The sequence below is a fragment of the Osmerus mordax genome, chromosome 27 (genome assembly GCF_038355195.1).
Source record: "Osmerus mordax isolate fOsmMor3 chromosome 27, fOsmMor3.pri, whole genome shotgun sequence".
In the NCBI taxonomy this organism is placed as follows: domain Eukaryota; kingdom Metazoa; phylum Chordata; class Actinopteri; order Osmeriformes; family Osmeridae; genus Osmerus; species Osmerus mordax.
This window is the reverse complement of record NC_090076.1, coordinates 7,100,333-7,125,279: the sequence shown is the minus strand read 5'-3', so window position 1 is coordinate 7,125,279 and position 24,947 is coordinate 7,100,333. Positions and strand designations below refer to the sequence as shown.

At 49.7% G+C, this 24,947-nt stretch overlaps 2 protein-coding genes across 5 annotated transcripts in view; one reads left to right on the top strand and one right to left on the bottom strand.

Annotated features, from left to right (window-relative positions):
- Positions 1-253: 253 nt before the first annotated feature.
- tcf3b (transcription factor 3b) lies at positions 254-24,947 on the top strand. 4 transcript variants are annotated; one of them, XM_067230471.1, is made up of 21 exons: positions 254-756; positions 4,698-4,788; positions 6,343-6,415; positions 9,802-9,872; positions 9,974-10,046; positions 10,151-10,191; positions 10,383-10,515; positions 10,686-10,732; positions 14,744-14,840; positions 15,176-15,306; positions 15,426-15,534; positions 15,920-15,975; positions 16,179-16,260; positions 17,400-17,479; positions 17,764-17,958; positions 18,061-18,175; positions 18,491-18,638; positions 19,221-19,274; positions 20,060-20,298; positions 20,789-20,937; positions 21,406-24,947. In XM_067230471.1, the coding sequence occupies exons 2-20, from the start codon at positions 4,717-4,719 to the stop codon at positions 20,929-20,931; spliced, it is 1,959 nt and encodes a 652-aa protein (XP_067086572.1). In that variant the 5' UTR covers positions 254-756; positions 4,698-4,716; the 3' UTR covers positions 20,932-20,937; positions 21,406-24,947. The 4 variants fall into 4 exon arrangements, with proteins under 4 accessions (XP_067086572.1, XP_067086573.1, XP_067086571.1 ...); XM_067230470.1 differs by having other exon boundaries at positions 255-756; positions 15,173-15,306; XM_067230472.1 differs by lacking the exon at positions 19,221-19,274 and having other exon boundaries at positions 15,173-15,306.
- fnbp1l (formin binding protein 1-like) overlaps positions 19,040-24,947 on the bottom strand; it is a 73,958-nt gene continuing 68,050 nt past the window's right edge. Inside the window, exon 17 of the transcript XR_010875196.1 lies at positions 19,040-19,124. The gene's annotated coding sequence lies outside the window, so the exon portion shown is untranslated. The remainder of the gene's footprint in view (positions 19,125-24,947) is intronic.

The following is a 24,947-nucleotide window of genomic DNA, read 5'->3' as shown; positions in this document are numbered from 1 at the left end:
AAAATGATGTCAGAGGGTACGCCGAAGCCCCCCTCTTCCAGCCTCCTGAGCACACAGCGAAAGCAAGCGTCACTATGAGGGAGGTGGCTTAATGGGCCATTCTGGATCACCTATTTGCTATCACGGCTGTCAGTTGTGAACGCGAGCTTTACTATTGGTCATTTTCTTTAGGATTTATCATTCCATCTCGTGAAGCAGCAGTTAATCGCAGCTAACTTTCCTGCCATAACCTTCCGCCAAAACGCATAGTCCGACAGATGTTGTTTTATTTTGAATTGTACACGTCAATTACCGAAGGAAAAGGTCGTCCATACCGCGGATAAATTATTGCCGTTCGTTACGGTTCCGTCGCTTTTATTGTCCGAAGGAAAAACTCACATCTCGCTAGGCGTTTGAAATTGGACACTCCTGGCTTTGAGGCCCGTACTCTGCGCGTAGGGATACGTTGTTGCGTCTGACAATGTGTAGCGAGGTGGTGAAGATGTCTAGTAGAAGAATGAAATCCGCTCAATTGTAACAACGAAAAGGAAGACGTGAGATTAATAACTATATTGTTTGCATACATACTTGGTACATTTTTATCAATGACGCGGGCAGCCCATCTAAACCAGGTCTACCACGCGTGAGGCAAACAGCTACTGTGAGCCAATGCTTCAGGGGTTGAGGCTGAAATTCTCTTGAAGTTTTATGTTTTTTCTCCATTCGAGAATCAGCCTTTCTTTTTACTGTTGGATGCCAGACATTTGAAGAAGAAAGGTAAAAATATGTCTCTTTCACTCACACTTTGTAAACTGCGTAATGTGATTGTGATGGTTTTGGTGAATTGTAGTAAATTTGGACTTGTGCGATTTTCAAAAGTTTTTGGGAATGTGTAGTTGAAGCGGGGGGATGTAAGTTTTTGTCTGGTTTGGAGGTGGTGAGGGCAGCGAGCTTCAAGTGTGTGATGGTCGCACCGACCGTGGAGACGCAAGGAAACTACCCCTTTGTTCAGTATTGGGATGTTAGGATTTAAGGCTTGAATAGCTCGTTTTGAGCCTACCTCACCGCGTGTTTGGGTGGCTAGGCTTTCCCAGTGCAAACTGGCACGTTAGGTCATTGAGATCGACTCAGATATGTAGTTGCTGGCAAATAACCTAATGTTGATGGTGGGCTTTATCAACTTCTGTTTCGACTTGTCCCCCTTTACAGTTAGGGGTTTACAAGGAGGCTACTTAGCCACGCAAAGTTTCCTTTTAACATCTAGTCGTAGGAACCCCCACCATGAAAGCGGTTTTGCGTTTGGTCACAGGCTAGACTTTTTTTATTTTATTGCACATTTGGCAGGAAATTCCTCATTCCCCAACCCCCACTACCTCCCCCTCCTCTCCCAACTCTCTCTAATGCTCAACTCCAACCTTGAGTTGAAATGGTCATTCAAAGGAAGTTCAATATTTATTGCACGGGCCTTCCTCTGGTTCGAAGCATTGGGACAATTAGCCATGCATGCCACATGTTTTGTAACCCGATTTTTTTTAACCGTCTTTTTTTTTCTTTTCTTTTTTTCGAGAATGGGACGGTCTATTTAAACAGGGCCTTCCTCTTCAAGATTGGGATATGAAACGATTAGTTTGCCATTTATTGGCCGACAAGTGAAATTCCACGGTATAGTCTAGCCTATCGATGAGTTTTGTTGCAAGTGGACCAGGATGTTGTTTAATACGACATGGTTGTTTAGGATGAGTTTCACAACTAGAAATTAACACTTTGATATAGGGCAAAAGGAATGGCAACACCGTTACCCCAACACCACTAGACAATAATAAAAAATAAATAATAATAATGTTTATCCGCAGTTGCTTTAACCCGGTACCCACGACGTTTGTATTTATTTATTTATTTGTCTTTTGCTTTTGAAGCAACTGTTGCTTTTGTATGTCTTTTAACAAGACCGGTTTCACAAATATTTAATTATAACTGTTCACTGGCGTAGTAATCCATAATTAATCGTGGTAAATGTAGTTTTGGCCTGTCAGTGTTAGCCTATAGTTGTGTACAATGATCACTAGGCTCTCATTTTGTCATCGTTGATGCATCGTTTCTGTGAAAATGTTAGCGACTGGACTTTATATAATAACGGAAATCCGACTTTAAAACCAAATTCTGTATGTCCACATTATATTGTGGCTCGACCAGGCTCCTCGCCTTGTATTAAAGGAAAAGGTTGTGACAAAGAGCCCTTTAATCCGTTTCCTACTATTGATCGCCCCGTCGGAAGTCGAAGATGCTATTCAGCTAGACTTCTGTTGGTGTCTTTTCCACGTAACCTAATGGAATTACCAGTCCAATCGAAACAGTTTGAGGATTTGTGTATATTCAAGTTAGTTTTTCCAGTTTGCTTACTGCTTCACCAAAAGTGTTGCAGGGCAATACAGTTTGTTTACACACGAAGCTACGTGTTATATTTGTTCTCTCAAGGTTAGATTAGTTAACCCGCTCTGTTAAGAGCTTGGAAATGACACTTCTTTAGCTGTCTGTAACGATCAGTTCCCTGGGCTGCAGCACAGCAGGGTTTCTGAGTGTTTCTGCACCCTTCAAGGAATTCACATGTTGAGTCCCCCCCCCCCCCTCCCCCCCCCTGCTGTTGTCCTGTACACCTCAACCTTGTAATAGCCAAGGGCTTCTTTCCAGTGTTGTCCCAGATGATAGAGACCGAAAGTAGCTCTAGGTGACGGCGTGGTGTGTGTGTTTTCCTGTATCTTGTGGACTTGTGAATGCAAACACTACAGGCCTACACTATACTGTGAGGCTGAATGTTTATGGTGGTGGATTGACGCCACAGAGCAGTTGATTACAGCAAATTGCATGAGTGGCGAGTGACGAGATGTTGTCAAAGAACACCACCTGTTGGTCTCCTCACTGCTCTGCCTGCCTCTAGTACCTCACTGCTCTGCCTGCCTCTAGTACTTCACTACTCTGCCTGCCTCTAGTACTTCACTACTCTGCCTGCCTCTAGTACTTCACTACTCTGCCTGCCTCTAGTACCTCACTGCTCTGCCTGCCTCTAGTACCTCACAGCTCTGCCTGACTAGTACTTCACTGCTCTGCCTGCCTCTAGTACTGCACTGCCTGCCTCTAGTACCTCACTGCTATGTCTGCCTTTAGTACCTTACTGCCCTGCCTGCCTCTAGTACTTCACTACTCTGCCTGCCTCTAGTACTGCACTGCCTGCCTCTAGTATCTCACTGCACTGCCTGTTTCTAGTACTTCTAGTTCTAAACATCAGACAGCAGCCTCTTCCTCTGCTAAGTGCCAGAGGGCTTCTTCTAGTCCTCTGCGTCAGCCCTGGTCTGGGAGGCTGGTTGTAGTACAAGGTTACTACTGCTAATGTTAACATGCAGACATACAGTAATGTAATGGTAGCTTGCAGATTTACAGTCATTTACTAATGTTAGCCGACAGACAGTAATGTACTGATGTTAGCACACAGACGTACAACAATTTAGCCTACCATAGTTAACATACAGCAATGTACTAATGTCAACATACACATATACAGTAATGTACTAATGTTGCTCTCACACATTCACATCCAGTAATATCTCCAGATGATGGGTGTTCTTAGGTCCCTCTTGTGATTGGGAGTCCATCTTGGTCTAAACTTTGACGTCCGTGTTGTAAGGGACAGAAATACGGCCAGACTTGTGGCGACCTGATTGGGAGGTATCATTTAGGGGGTTGGTGTGTGTGCATGTGTTCCACTTCAGGAGTGTTGCGCCCCCCCCCCCCCTTGGTGGTTTGGGAAGTCGTGATGTCACTGCATGTACCATACCAATGTGCTAATAACTGCTGTTTAACACCTCAAATCTAAGGATGTTTTCATCATTCGAGTGGATTCCTTTCTCAGGTTCCCCCCCCCCAGCCACCACCCATGCTGTTGGCACCTTAGATTCAGAAAAGCCCAGTTAATACTTGTAGTGTGTGCTAAACCAGCTGTAGACTAGCTAAGAATGTTCTTCCCCATCTCGATCCTCATGTTCCTCACGATCCTCAAATGCTAGTACCGGGAGGGAGCTCAGTGGTTAGAGCACTTGATTTCATATCAAGAGGTCCCAGGTTCAAATCCCCCTCTGTCGCTTTGGATAAAGGTGTCTGCTAAAGTGAATGCTACACACGCACTGATAGCCCTGGTTCTGTTGAGCTCCACATTTAGATTCTCGTGTGTCCTGTACGAGAGAGAGAGACCGCCTCAGGTCTGCTGGCAGAGAGAGCACAGCCTTCCGCGCTGTTTACGTTGAACATTTTCACCTTTTAATTCACTTAGCGGACGCTTTCATCCAAAGCGTCGCACAAATAGCGTGCGCGGAACGTACACCAGAGCGTCAATGATCAAGGGAGTTGTTCGAACAGTATTTCGGTGGTCAGACTCAAGGACACTGGGGCTGTATTTACCTCGCAAAAGTAACCACATCAATGCAACCAGGCACGGCGGGTCGAAAGAACACCCCGAGTGCGGCAATAACAAACGACTCCCATTACACTAGCGAGCTCATTCAGGTGCGGCGCAACAATCGGGTGAAGGGGGGGGCCGTATCTCAATTCCTCAAACTACAGTCCCCTGCAAATAACGTCTCCATTCCAGAAGTGCGTAGCCCCAGTGTAGCAGTGTGTTTGTGGTCTCTGGCTCGTCTAAGTCGGTGTGTGCTGAATCTCTCTCGTAGGGTTGATAGACTGAGGGGCATGCAGCAGCACCAGAGAATGGCTGCAGTGGGAACTGACAAGGAACTCAACGACCTCCTGGATTTCAGCGCGGTAAGACAGGGGAGCTAGGACCATGGGGATAAGGGTTGGATGTGGGGGGGGGGGGGGGAGGGGTGCGGCGGGGCGGGGGAGAAGGAGGGGGAGTGAGAGAGAGGGGACCAGGTGTGGGAGAGAAAAAGGGGGGATGTAGGAAGTGGGGAAGGAAGGGGGGGAGGGTTTGGGTGAGGGAACTAGACTAGAGTGGGCGGGAGGGATGGAAAAGGGAGGGAGCTAGGACCCAGGGCTGCTCGGCTGGGAAGGGAAGGAGGGTTGGAGAGGGGACCAGGTGTTGGTGAGGGAGAGAGAGAAAGCGAGGGAGCAAGGGAGGTAGAGGAGGAGAAAGAGTGAGCAAGAATGGGTTTAGGGGTCTGGAAGCAGGCGTGGGGGAGAGGGGGGGAGGGGAGCGAGGCAGGGAGAGTGTGATTCTGTTACATTTCTCCACATTGACTGCACGCTACAGTACATGCCCTCAGTGTTCCACACATGGGCTCGCTGGGCTGGAATCCAAGCTGGCCGTCACATTCTAGAGCCACTGCATGACCAGCCTACCGTAGCGTCCCTCCCATCGCTCATCCCTCCATCTTGACATCCCTCCATCTCTCCATCCATCTCTATCCCTCATCCCTCCATCCATCTCTCATCCCTCCATCTCGACATCCCTCCATCTCTCTTCATCCCTCCATCTCTCATCCCTCCATCTCTCATCCCTCCATCTCGACATCCCTCCATCTCTCTTCATCCCTCCCTCCTCTCTAAACCCCAGCCAGCCCACCTGGGTACCAGAGATGCAGTGAAGCGAGCCTCCAGCCTCTCTGCTGCATCGCTGGGTTCAGGGTGTCAGGTGACTGTTTGTTTCGTTCTGTCCCCCTCACCATTCCTCTCTGTCCAGATATTATTTTGCGCTCAGTTAAAGTCCTATTCCACAGTTTTTTTGAGCCTCGCCCCCGGATCCCCTAGCTGTGTTTACAAGCATGGCTGTGAGGAACAACTCTTGTTGCTCGGCCAGTTCTCTAGGCTGTGGTTTAGGACTTGGGTGTTTTTTCATCTCTGTAACCGTAGTTTCATCTCCATAACGTAGTGTTTCATCTCCATAACGTAGTGTTTCATCTCCATAACGTAGTGTTTCATCTCCATAACCTTGTACTGGTTGGGCGTCTGGCTCCAGCCCACTGAGAAGCTGCAAGATGGCTGCCGCTCTCTGAGGAGGGCTAGTCTGAGCGCAGCCTGATAGTGTTGCATCATGGGAGATGTAGTTCCCATTCGATGACTGAGACGGACAGTTTGTGTCCTGGTTGACACCTTCAGAGACGGTCGATGTCCCTCCTCTCCGGTGTTTTTCCTGAGTTCACATCTCCTCAGTTTTGATCAGTTGACTTCTGTTTTGAGCTTTGAGTTGATCTTTATGTCTTGGAGGGAGACTGGACTGACCAACTATCTCTGAATCCTCTGTGTGTGGGTGTCACTGTGTGTGCATGTGTGTGCGTGCGTGCATGTGTGTCTGTCAGTGTGTGCGCGCGGGCATCTGAAAGCATGATGGCACTGACCAATCCCATCTCTCCTTTGCAGATGTTTGCACCGCCTGTAGCCAATGGGAATAACCGAAAGACGACACTGGCGAGCAGTCAGTTTGGAGGATCAGGTGAGACGCCATGTTCGTGTGTGTTGTTTTGTGTCGCCGCAAGCTGGATCTGGGCAGCAGCTGCTCGCCCTCGCTCCATCACACCATCACACCTCCCGCATGACATCACCCAGAGAGCCACGACGGCGACGAGGCGCTCCGATAGCCAGAACGAGGGGCTCGTCTTTTTAAACTGGACGACTTAGGTCTTCACGTGGGGCCGCAGAGCTGTCGGGTCTTCTCGCTTGTTCTCTCGTCTCCTTCACCCTGACGCCTCGCGTCTTCAGCTGCGTGCGATCCTTCAGTAGGGTTTAGTGAATGCATGCGTGTTCCAGTAAAGCAGGGCTTTAGATCCAGCCCTCCGGGCACTGTCTTCGTCTCTCTGCCAAGCAGGGAACAGCCCGGGTGCTTCTCAGTCAGATCAGCAGAAGCCCCCCCCCCCCCCCCTCCCCGGCTTTTGAGTCTCTCCTCCCTGAAGGTTCTGCAATGTTCTAGAACCCTCCTCCTCTGGACGGCGTCTTCTAGAACCCTCCACTCCTGGCCGGTCTGTTGTAGAACCCTCCTCCGTTGGACGGTCTGTTCTAGAACCCTCCTCCTCTGGACGGTCTGTTCTAGAACCCTCCACTCCTCTGAGACGGCCTGTTCTAGAACCCTCCACTCCTCTGGGACGGCCTGTTCTAGAACCCTCCACTCCTCTGGGACGGCCTGTTCTAGAACCCTCCACTCCACTGGCACGGCCTGTTCTAGAACCCTCCACTCCTCTGGGACGGCCTGTTCTAGAACCCTCCTCTCCACCCCTGTCACCGTGCCAGCGTGGGAGGAGGTTGGCTCCAGCCCTTCTCCTAGGGTTTCTGCACCCCATGGCCGTCGTTCTGTTGCCAGAGAAAAAAAACTAATGAGGGGGGGTGGCGGCTTACAGACTTGAAACGAGTCACCCTCCACACTCCCACCTCGACAGGGCTGGCCTCTCCCCCACTGATGAGCAGGAAATGGCTCACGCCTCAGACAATGAGACCCCCCCACACACACACACACACACACACACAAACACTGACGCATACACACACACACCCACACCTCGGCTCAACCCTCACCCGCAGTACAAGAGCTCGTCACCTCCTGTTCAGTTGCATGTCAATGGAAATGCATTGTGTCCCTGGAACGGGGGAGGGGGGAGAGAAAGAGGTGTTAACAATGGTCACCCACCAGCCATGCATTTTCCCAACATTCCCATATTTAGTTGGGGACATTCCCATATATAGTTTGCTGGCTATCTCGTCGCCCCCCACACCCACACCCATACACAAACACACACGCACAACAAGGACCACCTCCTCCTAGCATCTCCTCTCTCACCTCTACAGCTGCTGACCCACCCCCCCACCTACACAACAAGTGTGTGTGTGTGTGTGTGTGTTTTTAAAGATGTGTGTGTAGCTGGTGTTTTCTACTCCAGGCTAGATGTGTTTGTGTGTCCCAGTGGCACCGGGAGCCCACTGGTTCCATCAAATCTCAGCTGCCTTTCAAGACCACCAGCCTACATGTAACGTGATTACGTGGCGTGTTTGGCTGCTGGTCCTGTTGCTGTGGTCTGGCTCCTCCATTCTCAATCAGGTTAGGGCTTACTGCCTCCTTCTAGCAGGTTAACGTGCTCTATGAGACACACACACACAGCGCTCTGCTGCTGTCATAAAGAGGGAACTCGAGTGTAGCAAAGAACCTGGGTTTTATGTGATTATTTGTGACTGGAGTCTCGCCTCGCCCTGCCTCTCTCCTCTCCCCTCCTCCCTCCACCTCTCCCCCCCCTCTCCTCCCTCCACTTCTACCCCTCTCCTCCCTCTACCCTCCCTCCACCTCTCCTCAGTGTTGAGCTACAAGCTAGCTGGGTGCCTATGGAGCACCATGCAGCCTGACACCTTGTTTGATTGCCTCTGAGTTAATTACTCCACAACGTGTGAAACAATGTTGTCAGAGTTTCCCGCCCCACACCAACTGTCCTCCCTCACTCTTTCCCCCTCCCCCATCGCATTACTTCTCCTCTTCTCTCCCCCCTCTCTTAGCCTCCTGTTTCTTTCTCTCCCTCCTATTTCTCTTACTCCATCTCTTTCACCACTTACGGGGTGTTAGCATAGGTTAGCCTAGGGTTGTGTTAGCATAGGTTATCCTAGCGCATTTTAGCCTAGTGTTGTGTTAGCGTTGGTTAGCCTAGCATACGTTAGCCTAGTGGTGTGTTAGCATAGGTTAGCATAGCAGTGTGTTAAGTGTAGGTTAGCCTAGTTGTGTTACTGTAGGTTAGCCTAGCATAGGTTAGCTTAGCAGTGTGACAGTGAGGGAGTGAGGCAGATCCTCAGACTTGCCCCTCTCTCCTGTTCTGGCCTGGCTCTCCGTGCTGGCCACCACCTCTCCATACATCACTGCTGTCGCCCACAAGGGGCTAGGGCTGCTCTGCTCTGCTACACTCATCAGTCATCCTCCCCTCTCTCTCTATATCTGTGCTTTCCTCTCTCTCACTCTCTGTCTCTCTTTTGGTCTTCCTCTCCCGCTCTCCCTTCCTCTTTGTCTCTTTCTGTCCCTCTCACGCTCTCTCTCTCTCTCTCTCTCTCTCTCTCTCTCTCTCTCTCTCTCTCTCTCTCTCTCTCTCTCTCTCTCTCTCTCTCTCTCTCTCTCTCTCTCTCTCTCTCTCTCTCCCCCCCCCCCCCCTCATCAGGCAGTCGCCCATCTCTTACCCAAGCACTCAATCTCTCTCTCCCTCCCTCCCCCTCTGTCTCTCTCTGTCTCTCTCTCTCTCCACTTGCTCGCTCGCCTTCTCTCTCTCACACATTTTTTTAATTAGGAGAAAAATCAAAGGCAAAATATGAATATTCATTAGGTATGCACATTAATATGCACAATTATGCAAATCAGTATGCAATTAAGCGCCGCGTCTCCAGAGAGGCTCAGTAGCATTAGTGGCTGAGACCGAGAGAGAGAGAGAGAGAGAGTGTGTGGTTTATGCTCTGCTGGTTTCTAGGAAGCTGGTTTCTCATCAGTCTCATACTGGCTGGCCTTTCTCGACACCTCTCAGGTCCACTGAAACACAGTTACCCCAGCTCATATGCTTAGTCGTGTGTGTGTGTGTGTCAAGCCAGTCTATTGTGTGGGTGTGTGTCACGATGGCCGTGTGTGTCCTGCTAGTGTAATACGTGTGGGTGTGTGTCAGGCCAGTCTAACCTGTGTGTGTGTGTGTCCTCCAGTCAGGCCAGTCTAACCTGTGTGTGTGTGTGTGTGTGTCCTCCAGTCAGGCCAGTCTAACCTGTGTGTGTGTGTGTGTGTCCTCCAGTCAGGCCAGTCTAACCTGTGTGTGTGTGTGTGTGTGTGTCCTCCAGTCAGGCCAGTCTAACCTGTGTGTGTGTGTGTGTGTCCTCCAGCTCTGGACGAGCGTAATGGCTCTGGGTCCTGGGGTTCTGAACAGAACAGCCCCTCGTACAACCAGGGACGGGTAAGGACTCCCTCCCGCACACACACACACGCACACACATCCATCCATGCACACCCACGCACACACCATCTGTCTGATGCGCTCTCTCCATCCGCCCTCAGCCCTATGGAGAAGGCCCCCACTACAGCGAGCACGAGGGCTTGACCTCCCCCTTCCTTAGCTCAGGGCTCGGAGGTAAGGATATACTACTATACTACCCTATACTACATCACCCTGTGCTACTGTACTGTACTGTGTGTTGGTGGCTTCCATGTGACCTGTGTGTGTGTGTTCCACAGGTAAAGGTGAGAGGGGTCCATACTCTTCCTTCAGCGGCCAGGTGAGGTCATTCCCAACCTCTCTCTCTTTCGTTCTCTCTCTCTCGGTCTCTGTCTCCTACGGGTTTCAAAAGCCCCACGTTTCTCACTTCTCCTTTCAACAGAAATGATTTGACTGAGACTTTTTTTTTTTTGGTCTGTTTCCTGGAGATGTGTGTGTATTAACGTATGTCTTCCTCCCCCCCCCCCCCAGCCTGGGTTTCTGCCTAGTGAGATAGCCATGGCCAGCCCAGACGCACTGCCCCCCCCCAGTCTGAAGGGGGGCAGCCAGTTCTACCCCTCCTACCCCAGCAACCCACGCAGGAGGCCTCCAGACGGAAACATAGGTACGGTGGCTGAATAGGGACAAACTGAGTAGCCAGCTTCTGTTATATGTCTGGCTGTATGATGATGTTCAGAGGATGATAAACTCTACTCCCACCCTTTTTCTCTACCTCGCCATACGTCTCTCTCTTTCTCTCTCTCTCTCTCTCTCTCTCTCTCTCTCTCTCTCTAGACACTCAGCCTAAGAAGATCAGAAAGCCCCCAGGTCTGCCTTCCTCTGTAAGTCCACTCTCCTCCACACACACACACACACACACACGCACACACACTCCTAACCCCTAATGTCATACACACACACACACCAAACCCCTCACGTCTGTTCTCTGTCACGGTGAGTTCACACGTTTGCACACACACTTTGATCTCACATGCAACCGCGCACCTAAGTGCTCGTCTCTCTGTTTCCCACAGACACACACACACATACACACAGAGGGTTTCTCGTGCACCCCTCCCCCCGCTCTGTTGTGTGTCATCAATAAGACATGCAGCTGTTGTATAAACTTCTAGTGTAACCCTAACTATACCCATGGCCCTAGCCAGGGCTGTGGGAACTTCAAGACCAAGACCCAGGCCACAGCTTGGCTTAGCTACCGGCAGGGTTCTAAATTAACACCCGCCAAATGCGGGTAAAAATTCATTTTGGCGGGTGTTAATAAAAACTCACTAGCCAGTTTGGCCGGTGATACATGAGGCTCTGTTCTCTGCATGGTTCTCGGTCATTTATCCCCCTGGCAGTACTTCCTAAGTTTCCCATGAACGCTGTGCCGTAATGCTACGTGATAACGTTTTATACGCCCATTGGCTGCGCGCAGTTGAAGTGAAACTGGCGCGAGAATCCGTGGAAACGAACTGGGCGTCCACCAGAAAACACAAGGAAGAAGTCAAACGAAGCATAGCGGATCATAGGAGGTAATAAGAGCTAGCTAGAGTAGAAAAGTAAAGTAAAAAGTTAACTTAATGCAGCGGTGGTTAGGACAAACTTCTGGGGGCGAGAAGAAGAACGAGGCAGGGCATGAGGATATTGATAGCACTAGAGAAACGAACAAAAGAAAATGTAATGCCAAATGGCTGACGGGTCGGGAATGGCTTGTGTTTGACAATGAAAATGTTGTCATGTTTTGTAAGGATTGCCGCATGTAGTCTACGCATAAGAAAAATTATGTTGCTTACTGACACAGTCTAGTGTAATGTAAATAAACTGTTCTTAATAAAGAGTATATTAGGTCAGTTTAATTAATGCCTGCTTAGGACAAAACGTTACTGTAAATGCATGGGCAGTAGTCAATCTCATCATGACGCGACTGGACGTTTTAGCCATTTACAGTAAATCGTGTCCTTACTTAGTCACGTGTTGGTGATTTCACATACCCTTGCATCATACTTCTGTGCTTCATTTTACTTCATTTTAGTGTGTTTTTCACGCCAACAATGTTAATAAAATGATCAAATGCATTCAGTGAAACTCATTGTTCTTATTTTCACCGGAAAGAATTTGGCTAGTGGAAATTCTGATTGGCTGGTAACTTTAGAAAGTTACCAGCCAAATTGGCTGGTGATCAAAAAAGTTAATTTAGAACCCTGGCTACAGGTGTGTGTGTGTGTGTGTGGTCAGACCACTCTCACATGGTTGTGTTGTAGTGCTACTGGTGGGGACCCCCCTAACCCCAACACCATTTTTCGTGGACTGGGCTTCCCCTTATGCCTCCCCCTCTCTCTCCTCCCCACCTCTCTCTCCCCTCCCTCCCGCCCTCCCCCACCTCCTCTCTCCCCCTCCCTCCCCCAGCCTGTGACCCAGTTGTAAGGCACAGTGCTGGGAGGCCTCTTAGCCCCTGTCTGAGCCCAGATTAATGACTGCTGATGAGCCTGTCTTCCTGCCCACCCCTCCCCCTCGCCTCACTGTATCTCCTCCTCTCTTCTATCTATCCCCCTCTTTCCTAACCCCAACACTGTCCCGTATCCTAATGTTGGGGTCATGATGCCCTGTTCTGTGTCCTAGTGTTGGGGTCATGATGCCCTGTCCTGTGTCCTAGTGTTGGGGTCATGATGCCCTGTTCTGTGTCCTAGTGTTGGGGTCATGATGCCCTGTCCTGTGTCCTAGTGTTGGGGTCATGATGCCCTGTCCTATATCCTAGTGTTGGGGTCATGATGCCCTGTCCTATATCCTAGTGTTGGGGTCATGATGCCCTGTCCTATATCCTAGTGTTGGGGTCATGATGCCCTGTCCTGTGTCCTAGTGTTGGGGTCATGATACCCTGTTCTGTATCCTAATGATGGGGTCATGATGCCCTGTTCTGTATCCTAATGTTGGGGTCACGATGCCCTGTTCTGTATCCTAATGTTGGGGTCATGACACAGGACGGGCTGGGGGCTACCTGTCTCTCCTCCTCCTCTCTCTTCTCCTCCTCCAGTCTGTTCTTCCCCACCACCTTCTCCTTGTCTCTCCACCTCCTCCTGTCTCTTTACCTCCTCTTTTCTCTCTTCCTCGTCTCTTCACCTCCTCCTTTCTCTCTTCCTCTTGTCTTTCCTCCTCCTGTCTTTACCTTCTCCTCTATTCATCCTGCTGTGGGAACACACACACACCACACAGTGCACACACGCCTGGTCACAGTTGTAACCCGAGACCCGTTAAAACCCCATTAGAAGGGAATTTACCCAGAAATCCTCTCCCTAAGAATGCAGTGATCTGGCAGCCATCTTTGTTTCCGCCGAGCCACATCCCAAGCGCAATCCCCCCTTCATATTCCTCAGCTCTAAGACCCAATTTAAAGCCTACTGTTATGAGACACGGTTTGCAGCTTGTTGTCAGTGAAGTAACCAAGGTAGTTAAAAATTCCTACTTATCCCCCCCCATATCCTCCCAGCTTTGTTGAAGCCATTTACATCTCTTCTCCTTGTCCCCAACACCATTCCTTATGTCTCTACATAAATCTCCACCACCACCTTCAGTGGTCTGCACCCTCCTCCCCTCACCCCCGCCTCACTGCAACAGCAACCTCCCCTGCCTCTCTCCCTTCATCCGCCTCTCTCCCAGCCACTCCCTCCCTAACCCCCCCCCCTTTACTTCCCTCTTTCTCTCCCACCCCCCTCCTTTTTCTCTTCCATCCATCCCTTCCTCCCTCCCCACCCCCTCCTTCACCCCTCTCTTCCTCTCTCCATGCCCTCTTCCCTCCCTCATCTCTCTCCCGCCCCCCCCTCTCTTCTCCTCTTCCATCCCTCCTTCCTCTCTCCCTGCCCCACCTCTCCTCCTCTCTTCCATCCCTCCCTCCTCTCTCTCCCGGCCCCCCCCCCCCTCTCTCTTCTCCTCTTCCATCCCTCCCTCCCTGGCTCTCCCTCTCTCCCTGGCTGTCGTCAGCCCAGCTGCCTGTGGAGTTGGACGGGGTCCAGCAGAAGGCAGATGGCCCTGTAATTAGACGAGCATCTCTCCATTCCCTTTCCACTTCTCTCTGTTAAATCAAATTACAGACCAAAATCCCTGCTCTGGATTAGCATTCTCTGCTGCATAGCATCTCTCCGACGGTCTCTCTCTCCCGACTGTCTCTCCGTCTCACAGGCAAAGAGATGGAGAGACTGCCCCTGACAGTCTCTCTCTGTCTCCGATTGAGCTTGAAAGAGAGACGGTCTCTTTCCATCTCGCTGTCCACCTCTCTGACGGTCTCTCCACTTTTCTCTTTCTCTCTGACTTTCTCTCTTTCTGCCTGTCGCTCCCTCTCTCATTTTCTCTCTCTTCCCCCCCCCCTCCCCCCTCCCCATAGAACAGTTTGTGTCAGTGACTGAGTGACTCATAAACGTGTGTGTGTGTCTGTACGCTGTGCTAATGCAGCATCCATTGTCAGGAATAACTAGAAGATTATTGAGGGACTATTGAAAAATGGCCAATGTCATTACCTGTGTTTTATCTACCAGTTCTGTGTGTGTGTGTGTGTGTGTGTGTGTGTTTTTTTTGGACCTAAGGTACATGGGAAACACACACTGTGTGCTGTGGGAATTAAGCCTATTGTGTGTGTGTGTGTGTTCTAACTTGGTGGTGGTGGTGTGTGTAGGGGTCTGTGTGTGTGTCATCTTATGTTGTAATGTGTGTGTGTGTGCAGTTGTATATCTTATGTTGTAATGTGTGTGTGTGCAGGTGTCATCTTATGTTGTAATGTGTGTGTGTGCGTTTAGGTGTATATCTTATGTTGTAATGTGTGTGCAGGTGTATATCTTATGTTGTAATGTGTGTGCGTGCAGGTGTATGCCTCCACCTCTGATGAGTACGTCCGGGACGGTGGCGGGTATCCTGGGGCCAAACCAGGAGCCGTCTACCCTGGCTCCTTCTACATGCAAGGTGAGCAAGCTCCCCTCCTCCTGGGTTTAGTGGCTCTCTGCTTTCAGGAAGTGGGTGGAGTTAGGAATAATGTGTTGGGGAAGGGGGCCGGGTGTTCAGGTTGTGTAGAAGCATCTGCAAACTTGAGAACATCGCAAATGCAAGTGTGTACCGTGGTTAATAAGTCGAACGGTGGTGTGTTTTTGTGAGGGAGGGAGAGTTGTTCTGTGCATAACTATACCTGTCTTTTCAGAGCTATGGTAGGCTAGGCTAGGCTTAAAAAAGTGTCTGCGAAATGAATACAATTATAATTCTGTACCTGTATGTCTACCCATTCCTCCCCACTCCTCCAGAAGGCCTCCACCCCTCGTCGGACCCCTGGTCCCCCTCCGGCCCCCTAGGCCAGGCTGGCTACTCAGCCATGCTGGGACCCCCACACCTGGGTCAGACAGGCTCCTTCTCTGCCCTCAACCCCCAGGACAGGATGGTGAGGCCACCTCTCCCCTCTCTCACACATCTTAATTACCCCCTCACACTCCTTCGCTCACTCTCTCTCTTTTTCTGTTTCCTTATCTCTAAACCCCCCCCCCCCCCCCCCCCCGACAGAACTACCCGCTGCATACCAGTGAGGTTAATGGCTTCCACCATGGCCCCGCCCCCCCCTCCGCCTCCTACAACCACGCCCCCGCCATCAACGGAGCGGACAGCATCATGGGTATGTTTTAAATAAAACTTAACTTCTCCCGTTCTGTTCTTGTTGAACAAATGGCTGGGCAGAATCACAAACTCCAGGGGATGGCTTTAGCCTGCTATCATGTTTGTAATAATATGCCATTCTATCATTTTTGTTACCTAAGAGCTAGCTATGCGCTTTTACATGCTATGCTAGGCTATCATAAGCCTGGCACTGCCATTCCATGCTAAGCTATGCTAGGCTAAGCTATTGTAAGCTAGGCAATGCCAGACAATGCTATTGTAAGCTAGGCAATGCTAAGCTATGCTAAGCTATCGTAGGCTAGGCTGTGCCATGCTATGCCAAGCAACGCTATGCTAGCTGTTGATGGTGTGTGTGTGTTTGTGATGATGTGTTTTCTCTCCAGCCAACAGAGGCAGCACAGCAGGCAGCTCGGGGGAGATCGGAAAGGCTCTGGCATCTGTGAGAAACACCTCTATTCAAAACATTCAGCTTAGCGTGTGTGTGTGCGTGTGTGTGTTGCCGCATGTGTTTTATGTCGGTTAGCGTATGCGTGTAACCATCTCTGTCTGAAGGCTGACCGTGTTAGCGTGTGTGAGCGCGTCTTGTCCGCGTGTGGAATCATCCCTGTCTAAAGGCTGACCATGCTGTCCTGTATCTTGCAGATCTACCCGTCGGACCACAACAGCAACAACACCTTCTCCCCCTCCCCCTCAACCCCCGTGGGGTCCCCGCAGGCCATCGGAGGTACTGCACCCTCCTCACCAACATTCATTTTGCTTTTAAACCAAAGCGACATGCAGATAATCCACATAGAAAGTACAGCGAAGAATCGAGGATTTGGATTTCGGTGTCAGAAACCGTCTGTGTTCGTCAGGCCACACCTCACCTTATTAGAAACTGCAAGTGGCAGCTCGGATCTAAGATGGATTCGAGAGACCGCAGATAGTGCGTCTAGTTTGGTTTGTTAAACGTTTTAGATCAACACTTGTATTATTGTTTTTGTTGATTTTATGTAAAGCACTTTGAGCTGCAATTCTTGTATGAAAAGTGCTATATAAATAAAGTCTTACTTACTTACTTACCTCAGCTACCGGGGACAGTGTTGCCATAACTACATCTGTTACCAGGCAGAGTGCAACAATAACCACATCTCATGAGCGGTTAGGAACATTAAGAGGTAGAACAGATGTCACATTTTTGTTCTGAATCAAATGGAGGACAGACTTGTGAGGAGCTGTAAGATGTGGAGTCTGGCGTTGGACCTCTAGCTCCCCCTGCTGGTGAGGAATGGGAACTGACAGCCATCTCCCTACACACTGTCGGCGATCAATACCTCAACTATAAAGCCAGTCTGTCTGTGGCGCTGTTATCTGGGGGGGGGGGTGAGCGCGTTCGCGAGAAATTTAAATATGAACGCGTTCGCCGCCATGTTGAGCCGCTCCAAGGGCCATGGGTCACTCCAGTGAGGCCTCCTTCCATGCTCTGAGAACCACCCTGTTGGCCAGATCCCCCTCATATATTTCCTTCCAACAGGCTCTGCACCCGTGTGAAGGATGAGATGAGGCAGTTGATTACCCATGAGCCTTTGCATATATTGCGAAAGTGAATTTGCTCTTGGACACAGATGGGGCCAGCTTTGGCTAACTGAATGCATTACGGTGGATGGCCAGATTAGCTACATTTGGCGTTTGATTGGATTTATGTCTACATAAAAGTTAGTTAAGTTAGTGGCTCATTTAGGGTTCTGTTGCCATAGGTGACAACTAGTCAGATGAAATGTGAAATTCCAGTGTCATGTCTCAACCTGTCTGTTCAACCTGGCCCTCCTAGGCTGCCGTCCTAATGTGTGTGTGTGTGTGTGTGTGTGTGTGTGTGCCTCCCAGGTCAAGCAGCAGCTCAGTGGCCCAGACCTTCCAGTCAAGATGCCATGTCGCCCAACTACGAGGGTCAGCTCCACGCCCTGGTCAGTGCCCTCCCCTCTCTCTCCATCCTGCCAAACATACACATTCACAATCTTTCCAACCTATTTACAAAAGAATACTTAACGCAAAACAAAGACAAAACAGTGATTGTAATCTCATCCCTGTGTATTCCTCCCATTCTGTGTAACAATGAACATATTTAGATTTTTTTATTATCATAGTTGGCAGACGCTTTTATCCAAAGTGACAGACGGGGAAGGCATTTGAACCTGTGATCCGCAGTGTAACGTTCTAACCACCGAGCTCTCCCTCCCCCCCCTTGCAGCAAAACAAGATGGAGGACCGCCTGGAAGAGGCCATCCACGTCCTGCGTAGCCACGCCGTGGGCCCGGGCGGGCCCGGCGGGCTGGGGGGGCCACACTCTGACATGCACAGCCTGCTCAGCGCGGTGCACAACGGGGGCCTGTCTCAGGCCTTCTCAGGCGCAGGCTTGGCCCTGAGCAACAGACACCCAGCCATGGTGAGGAAGGAGCTTGTGTGTGTGTGTGTGGTTTTGTGGTGTGTGTGTGGTTGTGATGCTCCTGTGTGTTGCGCGTGTCCTAACAGTGATGTGTTCCTCCAGGGAGGGGCCCTCCACGAGGAGGCCACGGGCCTGCCGCCCCCCAACAGCACTCTGCTTCACGGCCACCACGCCTCCGGACCCCCCCAGCCCCCCGGACAGCCAGAGGGCTTCACCAGTGGGTCCAACACCACACCCGCCCCTGTATCTCTATCACACTCTCTCTGTCTCTCGCGCTCTGTCACATTCTTTCTCTCTCTCTCTCTCTCTCTCTCTCTCTCTCTCTCTCTATTTCTCTCTCTCTATTTCTCTCTCTCTCTCTCTCTATTTCTCTCTCTCTCTCTCTCTCTCTCTCTCTCACACCCCTCCTTCCTCAAGGCCCCCCTCCCCCTCTGGCTCTTCCGTGCCCTGACCACCTCTCGTCACATCTTCTCAAGAGCCTGGCCCGCTCTCACTGTAGGGTAATGTTGACCCTTGACCTCTAACCCCCCAGGCCTCCCTGGCAGCGTGGCGCGCTCCACCCACTCCTCCAGCGGCTCGGACATCAAGAGGGAGGACAAGGACGACGACGAGAACTCCTCCATCGCCGACAAGTCCGAGGAGGACAAGAACGAGAGCAAGATGGCTCGAACCAGAGTGAGGTAAGGAGCCCACCCGAACCAGGGGTCGGCCATCTTGGCCCGGCAAACCGCCATCTGACTTACCCGGAAACGACCAGGGAAAACACTTCGTAGACAGGCGAAAAGGAGCCAGGGAGCGGACCGGTGCTGATTGCTTTGTCCCACATAGGTGGAAATGCAAACACGTGGAGGGGGCTTCCGTTTCCCTTCCTCTGCTCAGCGAGCAGCTGAGGCCAGCAACAGCCTGCTCCACACACACACACAGTTTGGTGTTCCTAGTCATCTGTCTTGTGAGAGTGGGAGGGAGTCAGGTGGCTGAGCGGTGAGGGAGTCGGGCTAGTAATCTGAAGGTTGCCAGTTCGATTCCCGGCCGTGCCAAATGACGTTGTGTCCTTGGGCAAGGCACTTCACCCTACTTGCTTCGGGGGGAATGTCCCTGTACTTACCGTAAGTCGCTCTGGATAAGAGCGTCTGCTAAATGACTAAATGTAAATGTGAGGACTGCTACTGTATGTGCTGTGGCTCTCCCTGAGGTTTGTTAGGTTTTGACTGTCCCCCTCCCCCCCTTTCCTCCCCCCTCCTCCCATCCTTCGTTGTTTACAGAAAGGAGGCGTTGGCCCTCCAGATCCTCTCTAACCTCACAGACCAGCCCAACGAGTAAGTCTCCTCTCGTGAGCTGCTGCGACAGGCGCCTCACACGCGTGTTTTAAGGCCAGGGAACATACGTGGGCTTAGTCAGGGTTCGGCCGTGTGTTCATAGCAGGACACATGTGGCTTTTGCCAGGGTACATAACCCGTACATGCATGTTTATTTCCAACCTATGTGGGATGAAAGGTAATCGCTAATCTTTTGTGCTTTTGTTCCAAGCACTAAACGCAAGCTGTTAGGAATTGTGTGTCTCTATGCCTAGTTAACACTGCCATGTATTTTCACGGACTGTGCACTGGAGTGCAGCCAATGTATGAAATGCGTTTTGAGTCTGAACATTTTCCAAATTGCTGCATGTGGGTTTTACCACGCACAAATACGGGCTCTAAAGTTGAAAACTCAAATGTTCGTATGGATGTGCAGGACCAATCAGAATGCTGATGTTTAGGAAAAAGTCCTTCCCCTGGTACACAAACCAGCATATCTGGCTCCGCCCACCCTCGGCAGCCAGGCCCGTTAACATTCGCAAGCAGAGCAAGTTGGTGTTCCAGGTAGGCACGCTTACTTCAACAGTTTGGTCCCAAGGCTTCATCCCATTCTCTCTCTCTCCCCTATCCCCCTCCTATCCTCCTTTCCCTCATCCTCCTCCTCTCCATCCTCCTTTCCCTCATCCTCCTCCTCTCCATCCTCCTCCTCCCCCCCATCCTCCTCTCCTCCTCCTCCCCCCCATCCTCCTCCTCGCCCCCATCCTCCTCTCCTCTATCCTCCTCTCCCCCACCCCGCCCCCCCAAAGTCAAGACGACGAGGAGGACGACGAGGACCTGCCCCCGGAGCTGAAGGTGGAGCGCGAGAAGGAGCGCCGGGTGGCCAACAACGCCCGCGAGCGCCTGCGTGTGCGCGACATCAACGAGGCGTTCAAGGAGCTGGGCAGGATGTGCCAGCTGCATCTCACCAACGATAAACCTCAGACCAAACTGCTCATCCTACACCAGGCCGTCAACGTTATACTCAACCTGGAGCAACAAGTTAGAGGTACCGAGCCTTACTGCTTGTACTTGGACCACACACTAGGGACCACCCTGCGCACTGGGTAATGCGCAATAGATACCACACGCTAGGAGCTAGACACTTGGTAACACATGCTAATCCTTAACCATGCTTGGGTCGACATGCTAGATATACTACATGCCTAGGAGTTAAGACACCTATACACTAGCAAAAAACAGACACGTGGTATTGAATACTGGTTATTAACCATGCTAGGGACTACATACGAGTTACTACATGCTAGGGAATACATACTAGTTACCACATGCTAGGTACTACATATTAGTTACTATATGCTAGGGACTACAAACGTAACCTCCACACACTTGAAGCTGACCCCTTGCTGCTCCAGGTTGAGTATGACGTTGACTGCCTGGTGTTGGACGAAACGTGCCAGCTAGAGGTCGGCTCTCCGCTCCCACCACGTACGACCCCCCCCGTGTTACTGTGTTCTCTGCTTTCCCCCCCCCAACAGAACGCAACCTCAATCCCAAGGCCGCCTGCCTGAAGAGGAGGGAGGAGGAGAAGGTGTCCGGCGTCGGCGAGGCGGGCATGCAGCTGTCTGGAGGGCACCCGGGCCTGGGGGGCGACGGCCACAACTCAGTCAGCCATATGTAATACCAGGTAATGCTGCTGGGGGAATGCTAACGTTAATACCAGGGAGTAATGTAGTGGTAATGTTAACGCTAATACCAGGGAGTAATGTAGTGGTACTGCTAACGATAATACCAGGGAGTAATGTAGTGGTAATGCTAACGCTAATACCAGGGAGTAATGTAGTGGTAATGCTAACGCTAATACCAGGGAGTAATGTAGTGGTAATGCTAACACTAATACCAGGGAGTAATGTAGTGGTAATTCTAACGCTAATACCAGGGAGTAATGAAGTAGTAATGCTAACGCTAATACCAGGGAGTAATGTAGTGGTAATGCTAACGCTTATACCAGGGAGTAATGAAGTAGTAATGCTAACGCTAATACCAGGGAGTAATGTAGTGGTAATGCTAAAGCTAATACCAGGGAGTAATGTAGTGGTAATGCTAATACTGCTGTGGTACTACTATTGTAATACCATCCATTTTCCTGCTCCAGATGTCTGGAATTCCATTGGCTGATGGGAGACGACCTGGCCTTACCTGATTCTTCCACCTATCCCTCAGTGTGTATGTGTGTGTGTGTGTACATATACTGACAGTGATGACAATGTGTGTGTGTGTGTGTGTGTACGGCCATGTTCAGTTTCCAGGCACACATCCACACACACTCGAATTCACGCATTCACACTGCCAAAACTGACACAATCTGTCTGCCCATCACCCCCAGTCCCTGACTTACCAGCTCAAATGTGAAGAACTTGTTTTTGATTTGATTTTTTTTATTTTAATTTGCTATACATATTATTTGTTTTAGTTTATCTTCCATGATAAGATGGAGTAGTGTTGTTCTGGGACTACACACACTGCCGAGGGCTGCCAGAACCGCCCCTGACTAATAACTCATATAATCAAGGATTTGTGCCTAATTCTTACATGTTTTATACCACAAGACATTTAAGCAAATTGCTTACGTGCAAAGGAACATTTGTTAAGGGATTGCTTATGTGTATGAGCAAAGGTTTTATAAATGTAGTGTTCCCTGTGTAATGGTACAGTCTTACATATGTTATGTAGCCACGCCCATGAGAATGAAAGGAAGATTGACCTTTTACCCCAGGAAGCAGTTAGGGGGTGAACAGGAAGCAGTTAGAGGGTCACCAGGAAGCTGTGGGCCTGACTAGTTCTGGTGTCGATCACGTTAGTCTTTTTAAGTTGTTCTTCCTTCCCCTAGACATCTGTTGTGATGGTTGCTCCTGTGCATTCGGAAGTCTGCTTGGCTGCAGAGAACACAGGCAGAACTAGAACACCCTGAAAGGCTTCTGGCCTAGTTAGTGCTCATGCACCAGGAATGTCCCCCCCCCCGTCCCCCCCCATCCTACTCTGACTCCAGACAGGCCACTGTACCTAGTGGTTGCAAAGTCGTCTCCTCTTAAAACGATCATTCCCACCAATTTTCCCCCAGGCACCCGAAGCCACGCCCCTGTGTGATTGGTCAAACGGACCTTGACGTCGCACAATACATTCTCTCCCGTGGGATGGGCTTTTCTAAGTTGAGTAAATAAAAAATAAAAAAATGATCATAAAAAAAGGAATATATATACAAATATATATTTTTTGTTAGTCTATACAGTGTAGATTTCTAAATAACAAATGACAATATTAGTTGGAAGTTTAGAGTGTATAGTAGATGAGTGAAACGAAGATATTGAAATTTAAATGAATTTTCCATAACGGCTACCTGTGTAGTGAGCAGTGAGTTAGTCGGGGGCACCCGGTCTGGGTCTGGAGGTCTACAGAGACCGCTCACCTGACTGGAACAGGAGAACAGGAGGTCACAGCTGGACCTATCCTGTGTTTTATAGAGTTAATTTTTCTCAGCAACAACCCCACAAAATATATATCATTTCAAAAAGGTTGGTTTTTCAAACAGGGCCGTGTTGCAGGTGTGTGTGTGCGCGTGTGTGTGTGTGTCGCTGTTCTGTTGCAGTGTTCTTACTGGGTCCGCCTCCGGGGCCGTGTAGCTCTGGGTCGACAGTAATTATGCAAACTGGTTTTTGAATGTACCATTCATATGTCCTTCCTAGGTTTCCTTCCCTTTTATTTTTTATTTTTTTCCTTGTTTGTTTACCTTCGTTTCCAAGTTCTATCTGCGCTCTTCCTACAGGGTGCTGGTCACTACGCAGACGATGTCCCGACATGTCTGACATAGCGACGTCGTTGTTGTGTTGTTGTTTTTGTGCGTAAGGAACAGGAGGGAGGTGGGTAACAGTGTTAATTCCTGTGATAAGTTATTGCCGTGTCGTCAGACATGAACTAGATTCCCCCCCCTTTCTCCCTGAAATCTTTTAGATGTCAACTCTTCTGCATGGATGTAAAAGCGTATGGTTGGTCTATGAGGAAACCCTCGAACCAGGCGGATGCTTGGAGATCGGTGCAGGGGGGGTGCGAGGGTGGGGAACGAGGGGGCAGGTGTGATCCCAGGGGAAGGATGGCATCGTGGATCTCCTGTGGTCGTAGTATTGGTGATAAAAGATTTAAGTTTACTTTTTAAGAAAAAGAAAAAAAGGGTGAGAGGAAAGAAAGAAAAAAAGAAGACAAAAAAAACAAACAAATTTTACAAATCAATAGTGTGGCCTTTTCCTTCTCAAGACTAGCGATGTCAAGAGTGGAGAGTGATGCCTTTTCAGTGCCTGAATTTGTATTTTCTTTAACTCTGCGACAGTTTTCTCTTGTCCACCCATATCATTTCACCCAGTCTCTCTGGTGAGGCCACTCCTCTGCAGAGTTCACCTAAACTCCTTCACACACATTTCAGGAAGAAGCTTCAAAACGGGAAGCGAGCGAACCCTTCTGCCAGTGTATCTAGTTGAATAAACATTTAAACGATATTTAGATCTCGTTAGTTTTTCTATGTTTTTGTTTTTGTTGCTTTTTATTGCAACTGGATTTGGCCAGGTGTCCAAACAGCTGGTCAGTGAAGGTTGAGTCGGGTCCTGTTTTTGGTTTGTTGATTTGTCAACCCCTCCCCACCCCCCCTCTCCCGGCTTCCGATTTCAAGTTTACTGGGAGATTACAAGCCACCATGAATGGAGCCTCTCAACGTTCTAGAACTAGCGTCAAGTGGTGCGACGGCATCATTCCAGAACATCCCTGTATCTTGACTCATCCACTCATCTGCAGCGACTTCTATTTCCCTCTTGAAACCTCTCTTAAATAATCCTCTCGAAAAACAGTCTCCTGGAAGACTTCAGACAGCAACCTCTCCTAAGGGGTCTATCAAGTACTCAAATGTGTGTGTCTATTACAAGGTTAAGTAAATGTGTACTGAATATTTGCGATTTTATTTTTATTTTTTCCCGTCCCAGAAATGTAAGAAAAGACTATGATTTGCTGTCATTGAGTATTTTGTGAACATCCCACGATGATTGACTGATGTACCATCTGTGTTCTGAGGTGTGGGGTGGGGGAGGGAGGGAGGGGGAGATGGAGGGTGTGTTTTCTGTGTCTTGGGACCTGAATGAATAATGACAGGTGTCTTGTTTGAACACTTCAGAGGAGAAGACTCCTCTCTCTTCAGGGTCTTGACGACATGGAAAAGCAACAACTGGAAACCTGTATTAAACACAGAGGCAGCACGAATCGATCACACGTTTTGTCATTTCTAATCTCGATTCGGCAGCAACCTTCTGCTTTCTCCTGTCAGTATTCAGTCAGGTTGGCTGAACCACACCAGAAGGGGGAGGGGTTTTCTCCTGCGGTGTTCAAACATGGCCGCTCACCCTAGCAGACGGGACACAATCACAACTGCTGTGGAGTCTTCAGAGTGCCTCCAGTCCCTGTCTCTCAACTTTAGTTCTTTTTATTTTTTATTTTATATAAAGTAGTTATTGAGAACTGTCCTGTATATAACAGTAATGTAGCAATAAATGTGCCATTTTTAATAACAGAATTATACCTTTTTCAATGTCTGGCTTTTGAATCTTGTATACATAAAAAAGGAAAATAAAGGAAAACATTGTAATAAAGGGGTTCATCATA